This window comes from Hypomesus transpacificus, chromosome 8 (genome assembly GCF_021917145.1).
Source record: "Hypomesus transpacificus isolate Combined female chromosome 8, fHypTra1, whole genome shotgun sequence".
In the NCBI taxonomy this organism is placed as follows: Eukaryota; Metazoa; Chordata; class Actinopteri; order Osmeriformes; family Osmeridae; genus Hypomesus; species Hypomesus transpacificus.
Window position 1 is genome coordinate 2554826 of NC_061067.1, and position 19798 is coordinate 2574623.

The following is a 19798-nucleotide window of genomic DNA, read 5'->3' on the forward strand; positions in this document are numbered from 1 at the left end:
CCATATTCTTCTCACTGTATCTGTGTCATTAACCTTGACATTCCTTGACAGACAGCGAGCGAGGGAGAGAACTGGTTTTCAACCGCTAATAGAAAATACTGCATAACAGAAAAAGAGTTCACTCCCTGCCAAACACATGACATTAGAGAAACCTGGATTTGGACAAGAACAACATCATTCATCATGAACCAGATTTATCTGTATTTGGATAACCAAACCTATAAAAATGTGTTTACTCAAGAAAACTCACAATGAAATAACATACATCAAAATGCTATAATCAAAGACCACATAAATAAAGTAATATCACATTAAATAAGATATAAATATATTTGTATACATACATGTATATGGATATATGAATAGTTTCTGTATCACATAATAATTAATCAGCAAGGAGCAGCAGAAATCAAGAATTGGAAGAGTTTGATTTTGAAGGAACAGTGTCACCCTCTGTCCAAAAGTGGTATTACACACAATACAAAACTTTGAAAGTCCATCTGTTCACATTTAGTCATTTTACATTTTCAACCTAAATTAGGACTCCTTATGTCTTCTGAGGAAGATGTTGAGATCTGAGATTTAAAAAAACACATTAGCTGAATAGATCTACCTATGATGGGTCATTCACAAAACCGTTAACCCTCACCACAAAACATCATAATCACCAGTATAGATTATCTATCTCTTATTTTGTAAAAACAATAAAAAGGAATTAACCATGACCCAGGAACAATGAAAAAATGTAATCACTATTTTCAATGCTAAATTAAAATGGACAATATAATTCAAACTTTTTGGACCCATTAGACACTTTTCAGCAGATTAACTTCAAGTAATGGGAACTCTCAGTGCTGTGCCATGATCCACACTCTAGACATCACTGGTCTAATGCCAAACTAACACCTAGGACATTTACTTACAGTCTATGCCATAGAGTCCAGAAAGATAGAAGTGATCACATTTCATTCTGGTGAAGCCCTCCCCTCTCTCCTGGATAGCTTAGCATGAATATGTTTTGCTCTCAGCAAACCTTTACAGTGATTCTACCCTGGAACAGTTTTGATAGTTTGAGAATCATAACCCTAACTTTTGAATGACAGGTATGTTTATTTTCGTACATCTGCATTTTTTTTTAAGATTACAGTATTGCACAACCCGGTAATTCCACAGCTGCTGTTTCTAACAGCTGACACTGTACTGCCTTGTACACAAAGCTATGGATAATCCTTAAATTTGTGTGCGTGTGTGTGCAACAGTGTGTGTCTGTGTGTGTGCACCAGTGTGTAACTGCCTTACTTGACAGTACACCAGGATATGATAAAGCTTCACAATATTCTAGAGACAGTTCAAAGTGCCTATGCTTGCATTTAATTTTCAAATGGAAAATTAAAACGTCCAAAAAACAGTTAGGTAGTCAGAAGAGAAGTTTGTCGATTGTGTTTGACTTTCAGTCGCGGTGTTTCCACTAGCTGGCTACGTATCACCTCTCTGAACCCTCTAAGTTCTTACAGTGTGTTGCAGAGGCTTTGGTTTTCAGGCATCCTGAACATTCTCACCTGTCACAGACTTGAACTATAGAATTCTAGTCCAACAGGAAGTGATTTCATTGGTTCTATCTCTCGAGTACCTTGAGGTTCTGGAAGTTCCAGGTTTTAGAGGTTTTGGTCCAGCCAGCGTATGTAGTTCTCCAAGCTTCTCTGTCCAACTGTCGACTGCACCGGCCAGAACGCAAAAACCATGCAACCGTGGAAACCATCCTCGTAGTGATCGCTCGTCACGGCGACGCCCGCCTCCTCCAGGCGCCTGGCGTACATCAGCCCGTCGTCTCTCAGCACGTCAAACTCACACGTCATCACATATGCTCGCGGCGTCCTACCCAGAATCCCTCGCTCCGACAGCAGCGGCGCCGCCCGGACATCCACCAGCCCCGGAACCTTCTCCACCACCTCCCGCGACCCCGTCACCTTGACCATCGGCCTGTAGTGCTTCCTGCGTGCGTCTGGGAGCAGGGAGGTCCAGTTGAGCTTGGAGCGGGTGTGTGGCGTGATGCTGGGCTGGTCCAGAGAGCTGTGGTTGTTGGCCAGGAGAAGGGGGGACAGGGAGGGGTCAGCCCCCAGGTACTGGAGCCAGAAGCGGGCCATGAGGTGCCGGTAGAGGATGGGTACGTTGTGGTTCTGCTGATAGGAAGGCGTGTGGAAGTCCAAGGACTGGAGCACGGGGTAGATCAACGCCTGAGCCTTGAACTTCACACTGGCGTTCTTATCTGAGCCGATCTGTGGAGAGGGGCGTCCGCTGCTAGTGAGGGTGTGTCACAAGTGTGTGTGTGTGAGCATGTGTGTGTGTGTGTGCGTGTAACCGTGAGGGTGGGCACATTTGTGAGTGCGTGTCAGTCAGTGTGGGTTTGGGTGCTCGTGTGAATGGGTGTTTCTGTGTGAGCATGTGGGTGTTTCTGCGTGAGCATGTGGGTGTTTCTGCGTGAGCATGTGGGTGTTTCTGTGTGAGCATGTGGGTGTTTCTGCGTGAGCATGTGGGTGTTTCTGCGTGAGCATGTGGGTGTTTCTGTGTGAGCATGTGGGTGTTTCTGCGTGAGCATGTGGGTGTTTCTGTGTGAGCATGTGGGTGTTTCTGCGTGAGCATGTGGGTGTTTCTGCGTGAGCATGTGGGTGTTTCTGCGTGAGCATGTGGGTGTTTCTGTGTGAGCATGTGTGTGTGTGTGGGTGTACCTCCTGGGCTACGGCGGCGGCCAGGTTCCCCCCAGCACTGTCTCCAGACACACACAGCCTGCGTGGGTCCAGACTGTAGCGCTGCAGCACGGCTGCCGACAGGACGGCCCGCGACGCCGCCAGAGCATCCTGGTACTGACCCGGGAACACCACCTCTGGAGCCAGCCGGTAACTACGGAAACAACAACCAATAATTTACATTTAGACATTTAGGAGATGCTCTTATCCAGAGCGACTTACAGTAAGTACAGGGACATTCCCCCCGAGGCAAGTAGGGTGAAGTGCCTTGTCCTAGGACACGTCATTTTGCACAGCCGGGAATCGAACCAGCAACCTTCTGATTAATAGCCCGATTCCCTAACCTCTCAGCCATCTGACACCGTAATGTCCAGGAATCACGCAGCTTCCGTGCATTTTCCGACGACATTGTTGATTTCGTACAATCCGATTGGGCGGCTGCTCGTACTTACTCCACTGACATGATGACGGCATCCAGATCCTCGGCCATCTTCCTGCACAGTAGATCGTAAGATCGCATGCCTAAACACACACGCACACACACGCACACACATACAGACACACGCACACACATACAGACACACACATGCACACAGCACAGAAGTTAGCTTTAAGAGACCCCTAAATAACCCAAACCCCCACATTATAGTGTTCTTCCGGAACACGAGAGACGTTCAACACTCACGTCCGCTCCCCAGAGCCCAGCCTCCGCCGTGGAAGTAAACCACGCCCCTCTTCGGCGTCTCCCCTCCGATTGGCTGGAACACCCGCGTGGCCACGCCCGCGAGGGTGGAGTCGGTGACGTGTACGGTGGGGCTGGAGCGAGGCTCGATGACCTCCACACTCGAGACCAGCGTGTTCAGCATGTGTACGCTGTGACACACACCGAGAGCCTCAGCCATGTCACACTACAGGAAACACACACACACAGGGTTCTGGGATTTAGAAGTATTAGCCATCTGCGGATTGGACAGAGAGTTTAACAACCACCTCAACCTAAAACAACCAGTTCACACACAGCGGTACTAGCAAAGCCAAACTGCTCTGTGAGCGATCAACAGAAGTAGGGCAGATGCAGGTTACCAAGACGGCTAGTGCGTAGGTCTATGGTCTGAGAGCGCCACACTGCGTTGGGGTAAAGATCAGGGAAAGGATGGCTGACTCACACAGCATAGGTGTACTTAAAATAAATACTGCGCGTTGAAGCGAGTGTTGGTAACTGGAGGATGGACTTGTTGAATGAGTGGACTGGTGTGACAGGTTTGAGGGGTGATTGACAGGAAAGGGAAGAAAAGGCTTTGCAGAAGCTGTTAGGTGGACCTGTCTGTCTGACACTCGGAGCCGCAGCCCTGTCCAATCTAGAGCTAGTCAGCTCGGCGCTTCTCAGCCTTTAACGATGTGTCACTGCGGAGCTTAAGTTGGCAGCGGGACGAGCGCGACAGTCATCACAGGTGTAAACAGAAAGATAAGGCGTAAAGGTGGCAAATGAGTAGACCTCCATGACAGACGACCACACGCGGTGCGATGTCACTACTGCTCCACTGGTCTAAGCACGATCAATAATGGATCCATGACCTCTTCTTATCACCATACAATTACGTCACCAACGCCCGTTATTTTCTTACCACATGTATAAAGCCACGAAAGAGCGCATCCAGCAGCATAAGTTTCCACGGGTCGCCCACCGCTCTCGGCAGCGGGAGGTAGATATAGTAAGCAGCAGCCACTGACAGTACCACGGTACTGATCCAACGGAGCCTCATCGCTCTGGACAGCGGGCACAAGTCGCCCAGTGGCTGTTGTTATTCACGCGACAGTTCTCCAGTCCAGTGGTGACCGTGCGGTTTGATCGAAGGGGATGAACCAGAAACGTATAAGAGAATCAGGAGTCGTAGTAATGTCAGAATAAAAGTGCAAAGTCCGATGTGGGATAACAGATCCCACGGACCTTAGGGACTTTTGTTTTGAAATGCTAGAATTGCCTTTTGTATTCGGATGTCGTGCCTAAGCATAAAGTATTACGCAAGAATTAGAAATATGGGACTTGCAGTTCTCTTTTTCAACAACGCTGTCACGTTTGCACATTTTTTGCCCCCTAAAAGAGTTGGCCAATAATCCGATTTTCTTAGAATTCCTGATAATCTTGTGTTTAATCTGAACTAATAAACGTTTCCGTGAAAAACGCAGTATTTACACAGCTGGCCCCACATACCCCTAAAAAATCTTGATTGCCAGTAGGCTAATACAATTTCTTCAGTTGAGAAATATACAGTAATAAGCTTTTCAACACTGCTTGGCAAGCCTCTTGCCCGTCATTTGTACACTAAGATGGTTTGGACCAGGTAGGGCTATTCATCCATAACAGGTTTGGGTGGAACTGGTTGTAGCAGGACCAGATGATCAAAACACAAATCCGGTTGATCCATTTAGGCTAAAAAAGTTGCAGTGTCATTCCTTCGGTCTAACCCCACCTCACACCCACCCATTCTGATGTGATGTACAGAGCAGATGAATGCGAGGCTTCTCTTGAATGCACGGGGCTTTTTCTCTGCGTGTGGGTTAAGCGGTGACCTCCACAATCCATCGAGCTGTTCTCAAGATCGGAGTGTTTAAACCACACACCAGCGAGAGATACAATTAAAAAGAATCGTTAATTGACAACAACAGGTCGAAAGAGATGGAGAGAGAGAGAGAGAGAGAGAGAGAGAGAGAGAGAGAGAGAGAGAGAGAGAGAGAAAGAGAGAGAGAGAGAGAGAGAGAGAGAGAGAGAGAGAAAGGTAGGGAGACAAGAGAGAGAGGCATTTTCTTGCATTGAAAATAAACATACTGACAGTTTTATGGCACCTGCAGGATTTCTTCATTTAAGCCATCAGTAGAGAGAGAGAAAGAGAGGAGTGAGTTTGTGTGTGTGTGTGTGTGTGTGTGTGCGTGCGTGCGTGCGTGCGTGCGTGCGTGCGTGCGTGTGTGTGTGTGTGTGTGTGTGTGTGTGTGTGTGTGTGTGTGCGTATGAGCGCGCAGCATGTCTGTGCGTGTCTGTAGAGGCGTGGTTGGAGTGAGGAAGTGAATGCGTCTCCCTGGGGTTGGTGAAACGTCACTCGTTCACATTTAGTATAGTTGCCAACCTGTCACTGGACTGGACACACACCGATTTAACCTTCTACTTTAACAGGTACGGTTATTCTTTCAATTTCTCCAAATCATTGCTGGTTTAATTGCATTACAATTATAAATATATTTAAGTGCATTTGTCAAAGTGCCAAAGTTTCCGAACAGTTGAAACATCGCTTGACGACAGTCTTTGTAGTCTGAATGTAGTTTTCATTATTGGTTTCTAAATGCATATATACTACAACCGTAACTACTGATAGTACGCTGGAGAGATCGCAGTCGGCTGCAGAGGTGGCCCACTGCAGTAAATGACTGGCGTCAGCAGTAGGCTACATATACTTCAGCCAGCGCATCTTGATAACCGACCATATAGTTAAATAATGAAGTGCTATAGTACGATTGATCTACTTGGTGTGACACTATTCTGAATATTTTACGCAATACTGGCTCTTACGGGTGGTTTAAAAAGCTTAACATAAACGTGTTCTTGGAAAATTGACAGGCGACATGCCACGTGAAGATAGACGAGCAAACATTTAATGTTTGCTTTAAATGAACATTGCTGATTGAAAACCTTTATGTCCTAACTCAGGGAAACGTCATGTTGCCGCAGTGTATTGAACCACATATTTCACTTACATTGTTCTTAATACTGGTTTTATAGAAACAGAGGGAGATAGGTAGCTTAGTGGGAAATCCTAATTTGTCTATGAAATTACGGTCGTTCACATGACATTTTGCCGTTAACTCATCGTTGCACAGAGGGTGGTATGTAGCCATTTGCATTGCAAACTGTTATGTTGAAAGACAGACATGTCCCCCAAGTGTTTTATAGAGTGGAATTGGACACTGACTGACTATTTACCTGTATATTCCAGAAAGCCTTTAAGCCACGATTAAACATGCAAGACCTACTTCAGTGTTTATTGATTTGGAATGGTTATATTGACCTTCAGTCAAACACTAAATAGGAGTGCTTGATTGACTTTGTAGGTGTGTACAGAGGGAGGGAGAGAGAGTGAGAGGGTAGATAGAGGGAGATGGAGAAGATAAAGATAAATGGAGGGAAGGAGGAATAGAAATAGAGAGAGAGAGAGAAAGAGAGGGAGAGAGAGAGATACACCGATCAAGGGGCAGTGGGTGTGGTGGGAGGGGTTCAACTCTAGAACCCTATTAGCACTAACCGTAATCTCTCTTTGAACACTATCTTTCACACAAAAACACACACACAGATGGTGCCATGAATAAGGGTGTGGTATATGTGAGAGCCGGTCACAAGATACACAGGAGGGGACTATTAAGAGCAACAAGAACTGGCTTGTTTTTCAACCACAGGATCATCCCATCGTAGATAACAAAGATAAATGCTCCATCGATAACGATATCAGTATCAAGAGAAGAGACAGGCTATTGGTTGCTGTTTCACAGTATTGGCAGAGATGAGTGCAATTTTGAGAAGCCTTTTTTGAGTGACACAATGTGTGACATGCCTGGCAGAATGAGGAAGTGGATGATACAACGGACAGTTCTCTCTCTGCTGATCTGTGTGTGTGTGTGTGTGTGTGATGGCCCACTGCAAAGACACAGTAAACCAGGATTCTCCATCCCCTATAGTTACTAAAGATGTGTCATCATGATGTCCAGATACATACAGTAACCCTTTACACCAGAAATACAAAAACGATGATATCTTATCAATAGATACTTATTCTTAGGGTTTGTGTGTGTGTGTGTGTGTGTGTGCCTTTCCCTGTGTGCACAAGCTTGTATCTTGTGAATCCTGTTGTGAAAGTTTGTTGGGTGCAGTGAGCTTGGTTGACCTGTAAGGGGCAGTATTGTGTCAGACACATGCTGTAATCTTACTGCAGCCGCTTGCCTGCTTCTCTGGTTTCTGTCCAGAACTTTACCCAACCCAGCTGGGAGTCCTTGCACAAAGAGGACCCGCTTACCGGCTTGGTCCCAACATTTACAACTGAGCAATGCAAACCTTTTGTTTTGTTCGGCCTCCGAAATCTATGTACATGAAAACGCAGTGAAAGGAAATGATTGCTTATGGATTCTCTTGCTCCCTAGAATATTCCTCAAAGCCACTCCTCTGTTACAGTTGCTCCTCCAGTGGTGCTGATCTTCTCAGTAGGAAAGGTGAGGATCTCTGAGGAAACCTTTCTGACGGTAGCAGCATCGACCTTTCCACCCCCGATGTACCTTATACCACATTGAAATGTACTGAGTTAGGTTGCAATCCTAATCTTTGTTCCTGTCTCCATGCTATCCTCTGCTCTGAGAGAGCCGGTCAGGAACAAGGGGGAATTAACCGTCCTAGACTGTTGAGGTGCACCCATGGTTGTCAGAGAGACCCCCAGGCTGAGTCCTTAATCAGGGCCTTTCACTCTAATTAAAGATGTTGAGGAGGAAGTCAGGGTTTTGAGTCACCGGCAGGGTACAGCCATGCACTCCCAGTTAGTTTCTCCAGTGGCGTGTGGGTGTGAATAAGAATGTTGGGACCGTTCTTTGGAATGTCAACAATGAGTCACATGACTCTGGCTGGGATTTAGTGTGTGCTACTGCCTGTCACATGAACACATTTCAAACCAGTGCTCTTGTTCAGTGTTCAGTCATTATCTCAATGAAATGCTCTTTTTAACAGACATTCTCTGTCTGTCTGTGTTTCTGTGTATGTCTCTTGTCTCTATCTCACAGGAACACGCACATGTTAATGCATGCTCGCAGATAAGTGTCTGCTAAATAACTAAATGTAAAAATACATTGTTAGGTGAATGCAGAAAGACCATCTCTCTCTCTCTCTCTTTCTCTTTACACACACACACAGAAACACAGATAGTTCAGAGACAAACAGATACTCCGGGAGGTGACCCCACATTCCTGCATATATGTGTGAATGGGACAGACGGGTGTGACAAAGAAAGTCCCACCCCTATTTCCCATTGGTCATCTGGTAGTGATGGACATCCCTCTGGCAAATGAGGCCAGACTTTCTGTGTTCCTCTGCACTTGTTGTGCCTGGCCCTCCTCCTTTCTTTCTCTCTCCTCCCTCCTTTCTCTCTCCTCCCTTCTTACCTACTCCTCCCTTCTCTTTTGCACCTTCATTCTTTCTCACACTCACAGACTTTCACTGTGCAGCAACACACACACACACACACACACACGCTCCTTTTCAGGAAAAGGAAGAGACCAAACCTTCGGAACTTGTGAGAGGACATGATGGTTGTCCCTAAAACAGGGAGGGGACAGGTCAGTGGAAGTTCTCTGTAGTAGCTGAATAAGTATGTTATTGTTCTGCTCATAGCGCATGTGTGTCCAGATGGGGGTGGGTGTACTTCTCTTGATACTGTGTGTACAGTATACTTGGAACTGTGTGTGTGTGTGTGGTCCAGGAGATGGATTGTGCTGGTAGTGTTCTGTAATCTCAGACTGGCTGTGCAGCAGTGGGTTTCTGTCAGGGTGAGGGCTGATTGGAGTCATTAACCAATGCTAGTATTAGCAAAGACTAATACTGTGTGTAGAAATAAGCTGCTTTGACTCACCATCATATGTGTGTGTGTGTGTCTGTCTGTCTGTCGGTCTGTCTGAGATAGCCCTGCATTTGAGTGTGTATGTGTGTACATGTGTGTCTACAAACTATCCACCTGTGTGTGTCTGTGTCTGTGCATGGACTCACCACTCTGCCACCTGGCTGGTGAGAGATCCAGTTGGTTAGGTTTGTGGGGGGTCAATCATTCTTGTTGTACCCAATTAGGGTGAGTGCTGGTGGGGTTGAGCTGGCACACTGGCCCCCCGAGGGAGCAGACCTCCAGGGAGAACAGCACACAGGGTTTATCCCAGGGCACAGACTGTGGGCATGGATGAGAAACACAACTCAGGTTGGACCAGAGAGAGGTTTTAGGGGTTTGGAGGTTAAAGTTGTTGTCAGGGCTGGGTTTAATGTTACTGCTCTGCCTCACACTCAAATATGCTAACTGTATTCTGTGGCTGTCTCACAAGGCCCGGCCTTGGTCGAGGACTGTAACTCTAGCCCTCATCTCTTGTATGAGTGTATGAAAGATAAAGGAAAGAAAAGCTGGGATCTTTTCATCTCAGAAACCTTTTCGGTGTTCCCTTTTTAGGCCCTTTCTCTCCCTTTTTGATCTACCTGCCCTGCCTCCTTTCTGTAATCCCTCTCCTCCTCCTGCCTAACCCTTCACCCCTCTCTCTGTTCCTCCCTGCCCTACCTCTCCTCCTTCCTTACTCCCTCTCCTCCACCCTCCCTCTCTTCTTTCACCCTCTCCGTCCTGCTTTTTTTTTATTACTGTGTTTGTGTGTGTGTGTGTGTGTGTCACCTGGGGCTGACAGCAATTTCAGGTTTGCGAAGCACACATCATTTGCATTACTGAGTTGTATTTCCATACTGCAAGAGAGGGAGGATGACGGAGCGAGAGAGAACAGCTTGATGGAGTGAGGAAGGACGAATATTAAAATGAGAAAACAACAACAGTAAACCACACTGTCTGTGGCTTTCAATACTTGCGAACTCTTCCTCATTCATGTCCAGTTTCCTGGACTCGTGGAAGTGCGAGTAGAGGACTAGAGAGATGAAAGTGACTGGAGTTATTTCGAAATGAAGGAGTGGAGAGCAGGCCCAGGCGGGGAAGGGAGAGGCTCTTTCTGCTGTGAAGAAAACTTTCCGGAAAAAGCTGCCAGACCTGCTGTGCATGACATCACAGAACCCAGGACTGCATTGACATCTGTTACCATGGTGACTCCCTTTACCCAAACAGGAGGTGGCCAAAAGGGAAGTTTCTGTATTTCAGAATCAAAATTAAAATAACACACACACACACAGGTACCCATGCTTCTTGAACATGAGACAGCTTCATCTCAGAGTTTTCTGGTGTGTGTGTGTGTGTGTGTGTTTGTGTGTGTGTTTGACCACATGCCTGTACCTGTTTTCACCTAATGTATGTGCACCTTAAATGAGTTTTCAACTCTCACACACACACACACACACACAGTGTGGCCTATAAACATAAACAGTTTATGGCCTATATCTGACTCTGTCCAAAACAGTTTTTTATCCTACCTCACCGGGAGAACTGAGTATGTCGCCTTGGGAGAGGCAAAATCCCTGACACAAAACGTCACCTGTGGTGTCCCTCAAGGCTCAGTGCTTGGCCCCACCCTGTTCATGCTCTACATGTTCCCCCTTGGCCATGTCATCGGCCGGCATGGAATTTCATTACACTGCTACGCTGATGATACTCAACTGTACCTTAGGACAAACCAAACCTCCTCTGCAGCCTTGCTGTCATCCACCTGCCTGGAGGAGATTAAGGCATGGATGAAGCAAAACGTCCTGCAGTTAAACAGCTCCAAGACTGAAGCCATTTTAGTCGGCACCCCATATTAGGTCCAGTCGTCTGTCTTCACCAGCATCACTTTGTTTAGCCAGGATATTCCACTCTCCCCATCAGCCACCAACCTGGGTGTTAAAATGGACTCTCATCTGACCTTTGATGCTCACATCCAACATCTGTGTAAAACCTCGTTTTTTTCACCTCAGAAACATTGCCAAACTCCTTCTCCGCTCACTTTGATAGATACAGAAAAGCCTGTCCACGCCTTCGTCTCCTCCAGGCTGGACTATTGCAATGCACTCCTCATCGGGATCCCTGGCAAAAGCCTCCAGGAACTGCAATATATCCAGGACAGTGCTGCTAGGATCCTGATGAGTGTGCGCAAGCATGACCACATCACCCCCATCCTCAGTTCACTCCACTGGATTTCTGTTTCATTCGGGATCGAGTACAATGTCTCCCTCCTCACCCATCAGTGTCTCCACAGGAATGCCCCCCCCCCCCCCCATCTCAAAGAACTTCTCACCCCACAAACCTCCACACGGACCCTCTGATCTGCTGAAAAACATTCACTGAAACCAGCAAGGACTAAGCTGCGTACAATGGGGGTTTGGGCTTTCTGCTCTGCCGCTCCCAGTCTGTGGAATACTCTCCCTGGTCACCTGAGGACACCACAGACTGGGGATGCTTTTAAACGTGGCCTAAAAACCCACCTTTTTTAACAGAGCCTTTGGTTTACTCTTTTTTTCTGTTTTCTTTTCTTTTTGGTCGACATGATTGTTTTGAACCTGTAGCACTTTGAGATTTTAGTTAATATAAAGTGCATTATAAATAATATTATTATTATTATAAATATAAACACACCCGAACCTGCATTCTCTACTTACTGGCCTGTTTTCACAGTCACATTCTAGCAATCAGACACACAGGAATCTGGAATTATGACAAATTTGGCATTTCCTGCAGGTCCCCTCACTGGAATCCTGTTGATGGATTAGTCTGCGATCAGTGTGTGACCAGAGAGCTGGATAGAGGGTGGATAGAGGGAGGGAAGAGAAAGAGAGAGAGAGAACGATATGGAGGGAGGGAGGGATTGAAAAAGGAGAGAGGGATGGGGAGACAGCAGAACACTGCAGCATTCAACAGAGATAAGAGAGCAGGTTTTGGCGACAGCGATGCCTAGCGATTCTTCTGCCCCCGTGTTGCCTGGCCTCCCTGTTGCTTGGCAGTAGATAGTAGCAGTATTATCTTAGCAGTAAGGAGGCCTGAGGAGGTTTGAGGGCAGAACATGGATGTTCCTGACAGCACAGGGCATGTAGAAGTTTCAAATGCACCCCGTCAGAACTTCAGACTGATACCAATTGTAGGCTACCGCCTAGCCTAGCGTAGCTTAGTTTACCTTAGCTTAGTTCAGCCCAGCCCAGCCCAGCCTAGCCTAGAGTCTTTGAATGAACATCTTAGCACTGCTCGTACTTTCATTCATGCGTGATTTTTTAAGAAATATCTGTGACACATGAGCGCCGAGCCCCCCTTACACTGTGCCTTCACTACCTGTCCTCCAGGTGAGCCTGGGGCTCCTGGCGGACTGTTAGCCATGCTGCGCCCCACTGAGCAAACCACCAGCACGCTGCAACTGGTCGCCACGGATATGAGTGACATCATGGAGAACCTGGACACTCGTGAGCTTCACCTGGATGACGGGCAGTACGACACCCCAGACACCAATCACACTGGTAGGAGAGTGTGTGTGTGTGTGTGTGTGTGTGTGTGTGTGTGTGAAATGTGCGATGTGTGTGTGTGTGTGTTGTTGGTGTACAAATAAAAGGCTTTACTGAAGCTGGATTAAGCGATTGTGCGTGTAATGTGATGCGGGTGTGTTGTCAGAGTTCAAATAAATACTTTTCTGATGCTGGATTCAACGATTGTGCGTGTGCATGTGCAGAGGCGCGTAAGGGCTTCTCTGCGGTGTACGACACCGTGGCCTTCAAGGAGTCTGAGGCCCGTGTGTTCCTGTCCGCTCCCGTCACCGCCAAGATCCTGGAGGTGGAGAGGTTCACCTCAGCCCAGGATCGCTTCGACATCACCGCCCAGAGGAGTGTCAACAAGGTGGACACGCTCGCTCGCACGCCGACACACACACACACCCGCTCAGAGACACACACTCGTGCACTCAGCAAACATGACACATTAAACATGACACCTCACCTACTCACCTCACAAACATGCCCCCCCCCCCCCCCCCTCCCCCCTCTGCAGTCCCTGCCGGCGGTGTTTAAGATCGAGCTTCGTCACGGGGAGTTCTCCTGGGTGGTGAAGAGGAAGGAGAAGCACTTCATGGAGCTGCACAGAGAGCTGCTCCGCTACAAGACCTTCATGAAGATCCCTCTGCCCTCACACAGGTACACACACACACACACACACACTCTGCCCTGACACAGGTACACACACACACACTCTGCCCTGACACAGGTACACACACACACTCTGCCCTCAAGCAGGCACACACACACACTCTGCCCTGACACAGGTACACACACACACACACGCTCTGCCCTGACACAAGTACACATACACACACACTCTGCCCTCACCCAGGTACACACACACACACTCTGCCCTCACCCAGGTACACACACACACACACACTCTGCCCTCACCCAGGTACACACACACACTCTGCCCTCACCCCGGTACACACACACACACTCTGTATGGACTGCAGCTGAAGGCCTGGTTGTTTCCTCCCCCCAGCCACACGGTGAGGAGGCACACAGTGAAGAGGGCGGAGGCCAGACAGATCCCCACGCTGCCCCGGGGGGGCGGGGACGAGCTGGCCCGCGAGGAGCAGGTGTCCAGCAGGAGGGTACGCCATTCCCCAAATCTGATGAGAACGTCAACAGGTCCTGACTTTTGTGGAGTGGGTGCCGTAATGTGTGTTTGTTTGTGTCTGCATGTGTGTGTGTGTGTGTGTGTGTGTGTAACAGAAACAACTGGAAGACTACTTAAACAAGCTGCTGCAGATGTCCATGTACAGAAACTACCATGCCACGGTGAGACTCAATAAAGCCAACTCATAATGACATCTAATGAGGGAGGTGGTTACAGATGGAACTGATGACAAATATTGAAACATGTTGACTCAAGGAGTAACTCGACTTTTACTTTCTCTTTCCTTCCCTCATTCTTTCTCTTTCCCTCCCTCTCTCTCTCTCTCTCTCTCTCTCTCTCTCTCTCTCTCTCTCTCTCTGTCTCTCTGTCTCTCTGTCTCTCTGTCTCTCTGTCTCTCTGTCTCTCTGTCTCTCTCTCTCTCTCTCTCTCTCTCTCTCTCTCTCTCTCTCTCTCTCAGATGGAGTTTATAGATGTCAGCCAGCTGTCCTTCATCCATGATCTGGGACCTAAAGGCTTGTAAGGGTCTCTTTTATGAAACATCATTGTATTATTTTGTTATAGAATAGAGATCTGCTTGGAAGGTTCCCCCCCCTCGTTCCCTTGGCCTCTTTGCACTGGCTTCCTGTCCAGTATAGAATACATTTTAAAATGTTATTGTTTGTTTTTAATGCTCTTAATGGACGGGCCCCTTTGTATATCTCGGACCTCATAAAATGTTCTCCCTCCCTCCCTGCCTCCCTCCTCTAACCCTCCTCCTCCTTCAGGGAGGGGATGATCCAGAAGAGGTCAGGAGGTCATCGTATCCCTGGTCTCAACTGCTGCGGTCACAGCAAGATGTGCTATCGTTGGTCCAAACGGTCAGTTGATCAGTGTGGGGTGTCCACGCCCAGGCCCTGCCTCGGTTTACTGCTTTAAAACACCCTGGACACTGAGAGGGCCTCGGCAAAGATAACACTGTCTCTCTTGCTCTCTCTATCTCATAAATACGTACCAAGAAGTATCCATTATTCAAGAGGTATGACTAGGTGAATGTGGATGATAATGCAGGTATAGAAACGTGTGTGTGTGCGTGTGTGTTTGCGCAGCTGGCTGGTGGTGAAGGACTCCTTCCTGCTCTATATGAAGACAGACTCGGGGGCCATCTCCTTCGTCCTGCTGGTGGACAAGGAGTTCAACATCAAGATGGACTCCAAAGACACGGAGACCAAACATGGAGTACGCATAGACAGCCTCTCAAGGTGTGTGTGTGTGTGCTGTGTGTGTTTGCACGGTTGTGCACGTTGGAGGTGCCTACTTAAGGCAAGGTTGTTCTTTCGAGTCTGACATAGAGTCTGGGTAGAGTTAGTCGGTGTCTTTTCATTTTCAAAGTGTGTGTGTGTGTGTGTGTGTGTGTGTGTGCAGGAACCTGGTCATCAAGTGCAGCAGCTACAGACACGCCCGCTGGTGGGGTCAGGCCATCGAGCAGTTCGTCCAGAAACACGGCGCCGCCTTCCTGACCGATCACCGCTTTGGCTCCTTCGCCCGCCAAAACGACAACGTCCCTGCCAAATGGTAACCGTGGCAACCCCTCCACCCGGTCGTTCCACCTGGATTGTGTATATATGTTTTGGGAAATGTATTTTTGGTCAGCCTCGGTCGATTTCAAACCCAGGTTTAGGTTTCACAAGGTTTAGCCTTGTGGAAACATGTTTAGCCCTTTAGGGACAGTTGTAACCCTGTTAGGCACAGGGTTAGCCCTGTTAAGGACAGGGTTAGCCCTGTTCAGGACAGCTTTGGCCCAGGTGTAGGTTGGGTGCTACAGGCACAGGGCCAGTTTGGCCCAGAGTGTGTCTCGCTGGAGTAACCGGACACAAAGCAAAGGAAAGTGACCCCCCCCTGCTCATCACCTGTTCCCTGCCAGGGCAACACTACACCTGTGGTGTGTGTGTGTGTGGTGGGTTGTGATAGAGAGAAAGTGACTAAAAGGATAGAATGGTGCACAATGTAAAAACAGGCTAATGAAGACATTCTAAATTCCATCTAATTGGCTATTTGAAAGAAGCAGTGAAAGAGGTATGTGTGATTGGGGGTTTATGTCTATGAAGTGTCTGATGTGTGTGTGTGTGTGTTCCGGGGCAGGTATGTGAATGGGAGGACGTACATGGCAGATTTAGCAGATGCTCTGGAGGAGGCTAAAGAAGAGATCTTCATAACAGACTGGTGGTGAGTATGCGTGCGTGTGTGTGTGTGTGTTTATGGAGGGCACCAGGCGGTCACCTCCAAGTTCTTTAGGTCAAAAAGATATGTTACTGTCTGGGACAGAGGTACAGTTACACACACCTCACATGACCGTGTGTGTGCTTGCTGGATACTGTAAGTGTGTGTGTGTGTGTGTAGGAAAGCAGGGTATCTGAGTACAGTAGATGTGTGTGTGTCCTCAACATGTGCTTGTTTACAGGCTGAGCCCTGAGATCTTTATGAAGAGGCCTGTCGTCGAGGGCAACCGGTGGCGTCTTGACCACATCCTGAAGCGCAAAGCGGTAAACGGCAAAAGCTTCTCCTATTGGTACATTCATTGTCCATGCTCATTGTCGTTAGTGCACCCAAGATGTATATAACTGATATAACATGCTCCTGTTTGCTGTTGGTCTTATTATTGCCGCAATAGAGTTTGTTTACTAAAGGATAATATCTTGGTTGACTCTGATAATGAGCGTTGCTTGTTCTTGGTCTCCGTAGCAACAGGGCGTGCACGTGTTTGTGATGCTGTATAAGGAGGTGGAGCTAGCGATCGGCATCAACAGTGAATACAGCAAGAGAACTCTCATGCATCTGCACCCCAACATCAAGGTAGGGGTGTGAGTGGGTGTGTGTGTGTTCATGGCCATGTGTTTGTGTGCGTGTATGTGTGTTTTAAAGTGTGTCTCTGCGTGTGTCCGTCTCCTAGGTGATGCGTCACCCGGACCACGTCTCCTCGTCCGTCTACCTCTGGGCACACCACGAGAAGATCATCGTCATCGACCAATCAGTGGCGTTCGTGGGTGGGATCGACCTGGCGTATGGTCGCTGGGACGACCGGGAACATCGTCTCACGGACGTAGGGAGTGTGTCCCGCTCCGTCGCTCTGGAGGTCTGACACACACACACACACGGCGCACACACACGCACACACACAAACTCATTCACACACACACACACACATGGCAGATACACACAAACTCATTCACACACATACCACACACACACACACACTCACATGGCACATACACACACAAACTCATTCACACACACACACAAACTCATTCTTACACACACACACACACACACACACACACACACACTAACACAAGGAGTGTCACTTGATCAGATCGGTCTGTGTGATCAACACCAGCAACCTCTATCTCCCTCTCTCTGTTCTCTTCTCCTCCTTCGCTCTCTTCTCTTGCTTCTCTCTTATCTCTCTGCTTTCTCCTCTCCAACACTGCATCTCCATTGGAAGACACATTATTTCCACTTCCATTTTAAAAATACCACTTTAAAGCAGGAACAGATGAAGTAATAAATATGGCTGAATTATATCTTAAAACTGAAGACTGTCATAAATGTTGTTTGCGTGTACACAGACAGACAGCGACCCCTCTAACATGGTAGCTCCCAGCAATGGTGCTGGGGCTCAGAGCCGGGCTGCCGTGGTAATGGACTCTGAGGACCAGCCTAAGTTAAAGGGGCAGGGGAGGCTCCGGAAGACCCGGTTCAGCCTGAGGAGACACCTGCAGAAACACGGGTTAGCCCACGCTGACAGCGTTAGCAGTGTGGAGAGCACAAAAGAGGGTGAGTACACACACACCTGTACACACACACCAAGACACGCACCTGGATACACACCTATGCATCCACACCAACCTGTACGCACACCTTGACACACACACACACACACCCCTAGACATACACCCCTACACCTACACACACACACATTTGTAAACATACACACTTATACAAACCCACACCTACGCACACGCACAATGAAGATTGAGGATCAGAAAGGCATAGTTCTAACTGGTCAGGAGTCAAGGAATGGTGTATTTTACCAGGCACAGTGCTAAAACGCTAACATTTCAGTATATGAGAACATGTTGTTGTTTGTAGTCTTTGTAGTCGTGTGACAGAGTTGAAACACTCTGTTCAGGTTGGTCAAACAGCGTCACCAGTCAGCACAATCTGATACCCAATAGACTGGCAGAGTTGATAATGGCCCCTCCCACCTGGCAGTCTCAGGCCGGTGAGTCAGTCAGCTGATTGGGCGATGAGCTCCAGGGGCGGGGCTTTAACGGCCTCACTGCTGAACTCCATCTCCCAGTGTGCTTTGCAGTGGTCTTTTTCCCAGCGGTCTGCACTTTTTAGTGTGGAGACTTCGGATGTCTCGTGTGTGTCTGTGTGCCTGTGTGTGTGTGTGACAGTACATCTCTCTCAGAGCTGTGCAGAGAACGGTATTACTCTACATCTGGAGCTTCTCGTCGAGAGCTGAATATCCTGTTTCAGCCACTGAGGAGAAACAGAAGTGCACGTCCCTCCTTTCCCCCTCAAGACAGGGCTTCAGATGCTGGCCGCCCGTCAGGCTCTAGAAATATCAGTTTCTACTGGGCTATAATATTTGGCCACGCAGCAGGTTCTGATTAGATCCAGGAATGTTCACGAAGCCATGATGTGGTGCCAGCTCCCCAAGCCTCAATCCAACCCTCATCCCTGCCCTCATCCCTCCCTCCTGCCCTCAACCCAGCCCTGTGGGGATGATACCCTCATGTTATGTAGCATATTGCTTTTAAAACTTTTCCGTTTCATCTGTTTCCTCCCCGTCTGTTAGTGTTGGCTCTGTTTTCTGGAGTACAAGTCACTCAGATGTAATCTTTTCACCAAACTTGTTCCTTCGTAAGTTAATTTTTTTCCTTCTACCTGTTTTCAACTCTCTGCTGTCCCCTGCCCCCTAATGGATGCTTTAGGAAGCACAAGTACTGTAAAGGAAGTGTGATTTTGAATTGTAATACAAGCTTTGTTTGTTTGTGTGTGTGTGTGTCAGAGAGCGACTCTGTGCCTAGTCTAAACACAGGTATGGGAGAGCTGGTTGGAGACACACGTTTCTGGCATGGGAAAGACTACTGCAACTTTGTCCACAAGGACTGGGTTCAACTGGACAAACCCTTTGATGGTACGCAAGTTCTCCTCTCACTCTCTTTTCCCCTCCCTCTTCCTTTCTTTGTATCTCTTTCTTTCCCTCCCTCCCACATAAACAGTAGTTCATTTCCTTTGAGTGTGTCCTGATGTTCCTCTCTGCTGTCTCAGACTTTATTGATAGGCATACAACTCCCAGAATGCCTTGGCACGACATTTCCTCAGTGGTTCACGGGAAGGCAGCTCGGGACGTGGCCAGACACTTCATCCAGCGATGGAATTTCACTAAGGTCAGAGGTCACATGAACACCGTCGACAGCTTCATCTATAGCAACAGAGTCGAGGACCGCATCCACAGACAAACATGTCTCTGTCACAGTTTTGTGACGTTGCCGTTGTCGATCTCTTTCACACTCTCTTTCTTCTTCTCTCTCCCTCTGCCAGATCATGAAGCCTAAGTATCGCTCTCTTTCCTACCCGTACCTCCTGCCCAAGTCCTACACCACTGCCCATGAACTCCGATACCAGGTCCCCAACTGTGTCCCTGCTAAAGTACAGGTA

General features: G+C 48.0%; 2 protein-coding genes across 3 annotated transcripts in view; one reads left to right on the top strand and one right to left on the bottom strand.

Annotated features, from left to right (window-relative positions):
• Nucleotides 1-184: 184 nt before the first annotated feature.
• Nucleotides 185-4619, bottom strand: LOC124470038 (neutral cholesterol ester hydrolase 1-like). Of its 2 annotated transcripts, XM_047023711.1 has the most exons (6): nt 4370-4619; nt 3430-3652; nt 3197-3266; nt 2727-2898; nt 1630-2276; nt 185-1549 (listed from the first exon to the last, which is right to left on the bottom strand). In XM_047023711.1, the coding sequence occupies exons 1-5, from the start codon at nt 4505-4507 to the stop codon at nt 1656-1658; spliced, it is 1224 nt and encodes a 407-aa protein (XP_046879667.1). In that variant the 5' UTR covers nt 4508-4619; the 3' UTR covers nt 185-1549; nt 1630-1655. The 2 variants fall into 2 exon arrangements, with proteins under 2 accessions (XP_046879667.1, XP_046879666.1); XM_047023710.1 differs by having other exon boundaries at nt 185-2276; nt 4370-4618.
• Nucleotides 4620-5814: 1195 nt separating this feature from the next.
• Nucleotides 5815-19798, top strand: part of pld1b (phospholipase D1b) — a 20152-nt gene continuing 6168 nt past the window's right edge. Inside the window, exons 1-18 of the mRNA XM_047024166.1 lie at nt 5815-5913; nt 12766-12936; nt 13146-13309; nt 13460-13602; nt 13955-14066; nt 14188-14253; nt 14550-14608; nt 14857-14949; nt 15178-15330; nt 15494-15643; nt 16211-16294; nt 16530-16611; nt 16811-16921; nt 17019-17201; nt 17695-17902; nt 19146-19274; nt 19409-19527; nt 19682-19795. Of these exons, the coding sequence (XP_046880122.1) occupies nt 12798-12936; nt 13146-13309; nt 13460-13602; nt 13955-14066; nt 14188-14253; nt 14550-14608; nt 14857-14949; nt 15178-15330; nt 15494-15643; nt 16211-16294; nt 16530-16611; nt 16811-16921; nt 17019-17201; nt 17695-17902; nt 19146-19274; nt 19409-19527; nt 19682-19795 (2109 nt within the window). The 5' untranslated portion in view covers nt 5815-5913; nt 12766-12797. The remainder of the gene's footprint in view (nt 5914-12765; nt 12937-13145; nt 13310-13459; nt 13603-13954; nt 14067-14187; nt 14254-14549; nt 14609-14856; nt 14950-15177; nt 15331-15493; nt 15644-16210; nt 16295-16529; nt 16612-16810; nt 16922-17018; nt 17202-17694; nt 17903-19145; nt 19275-19408; nt 19528-19681; nt 19796-19798) is intronic.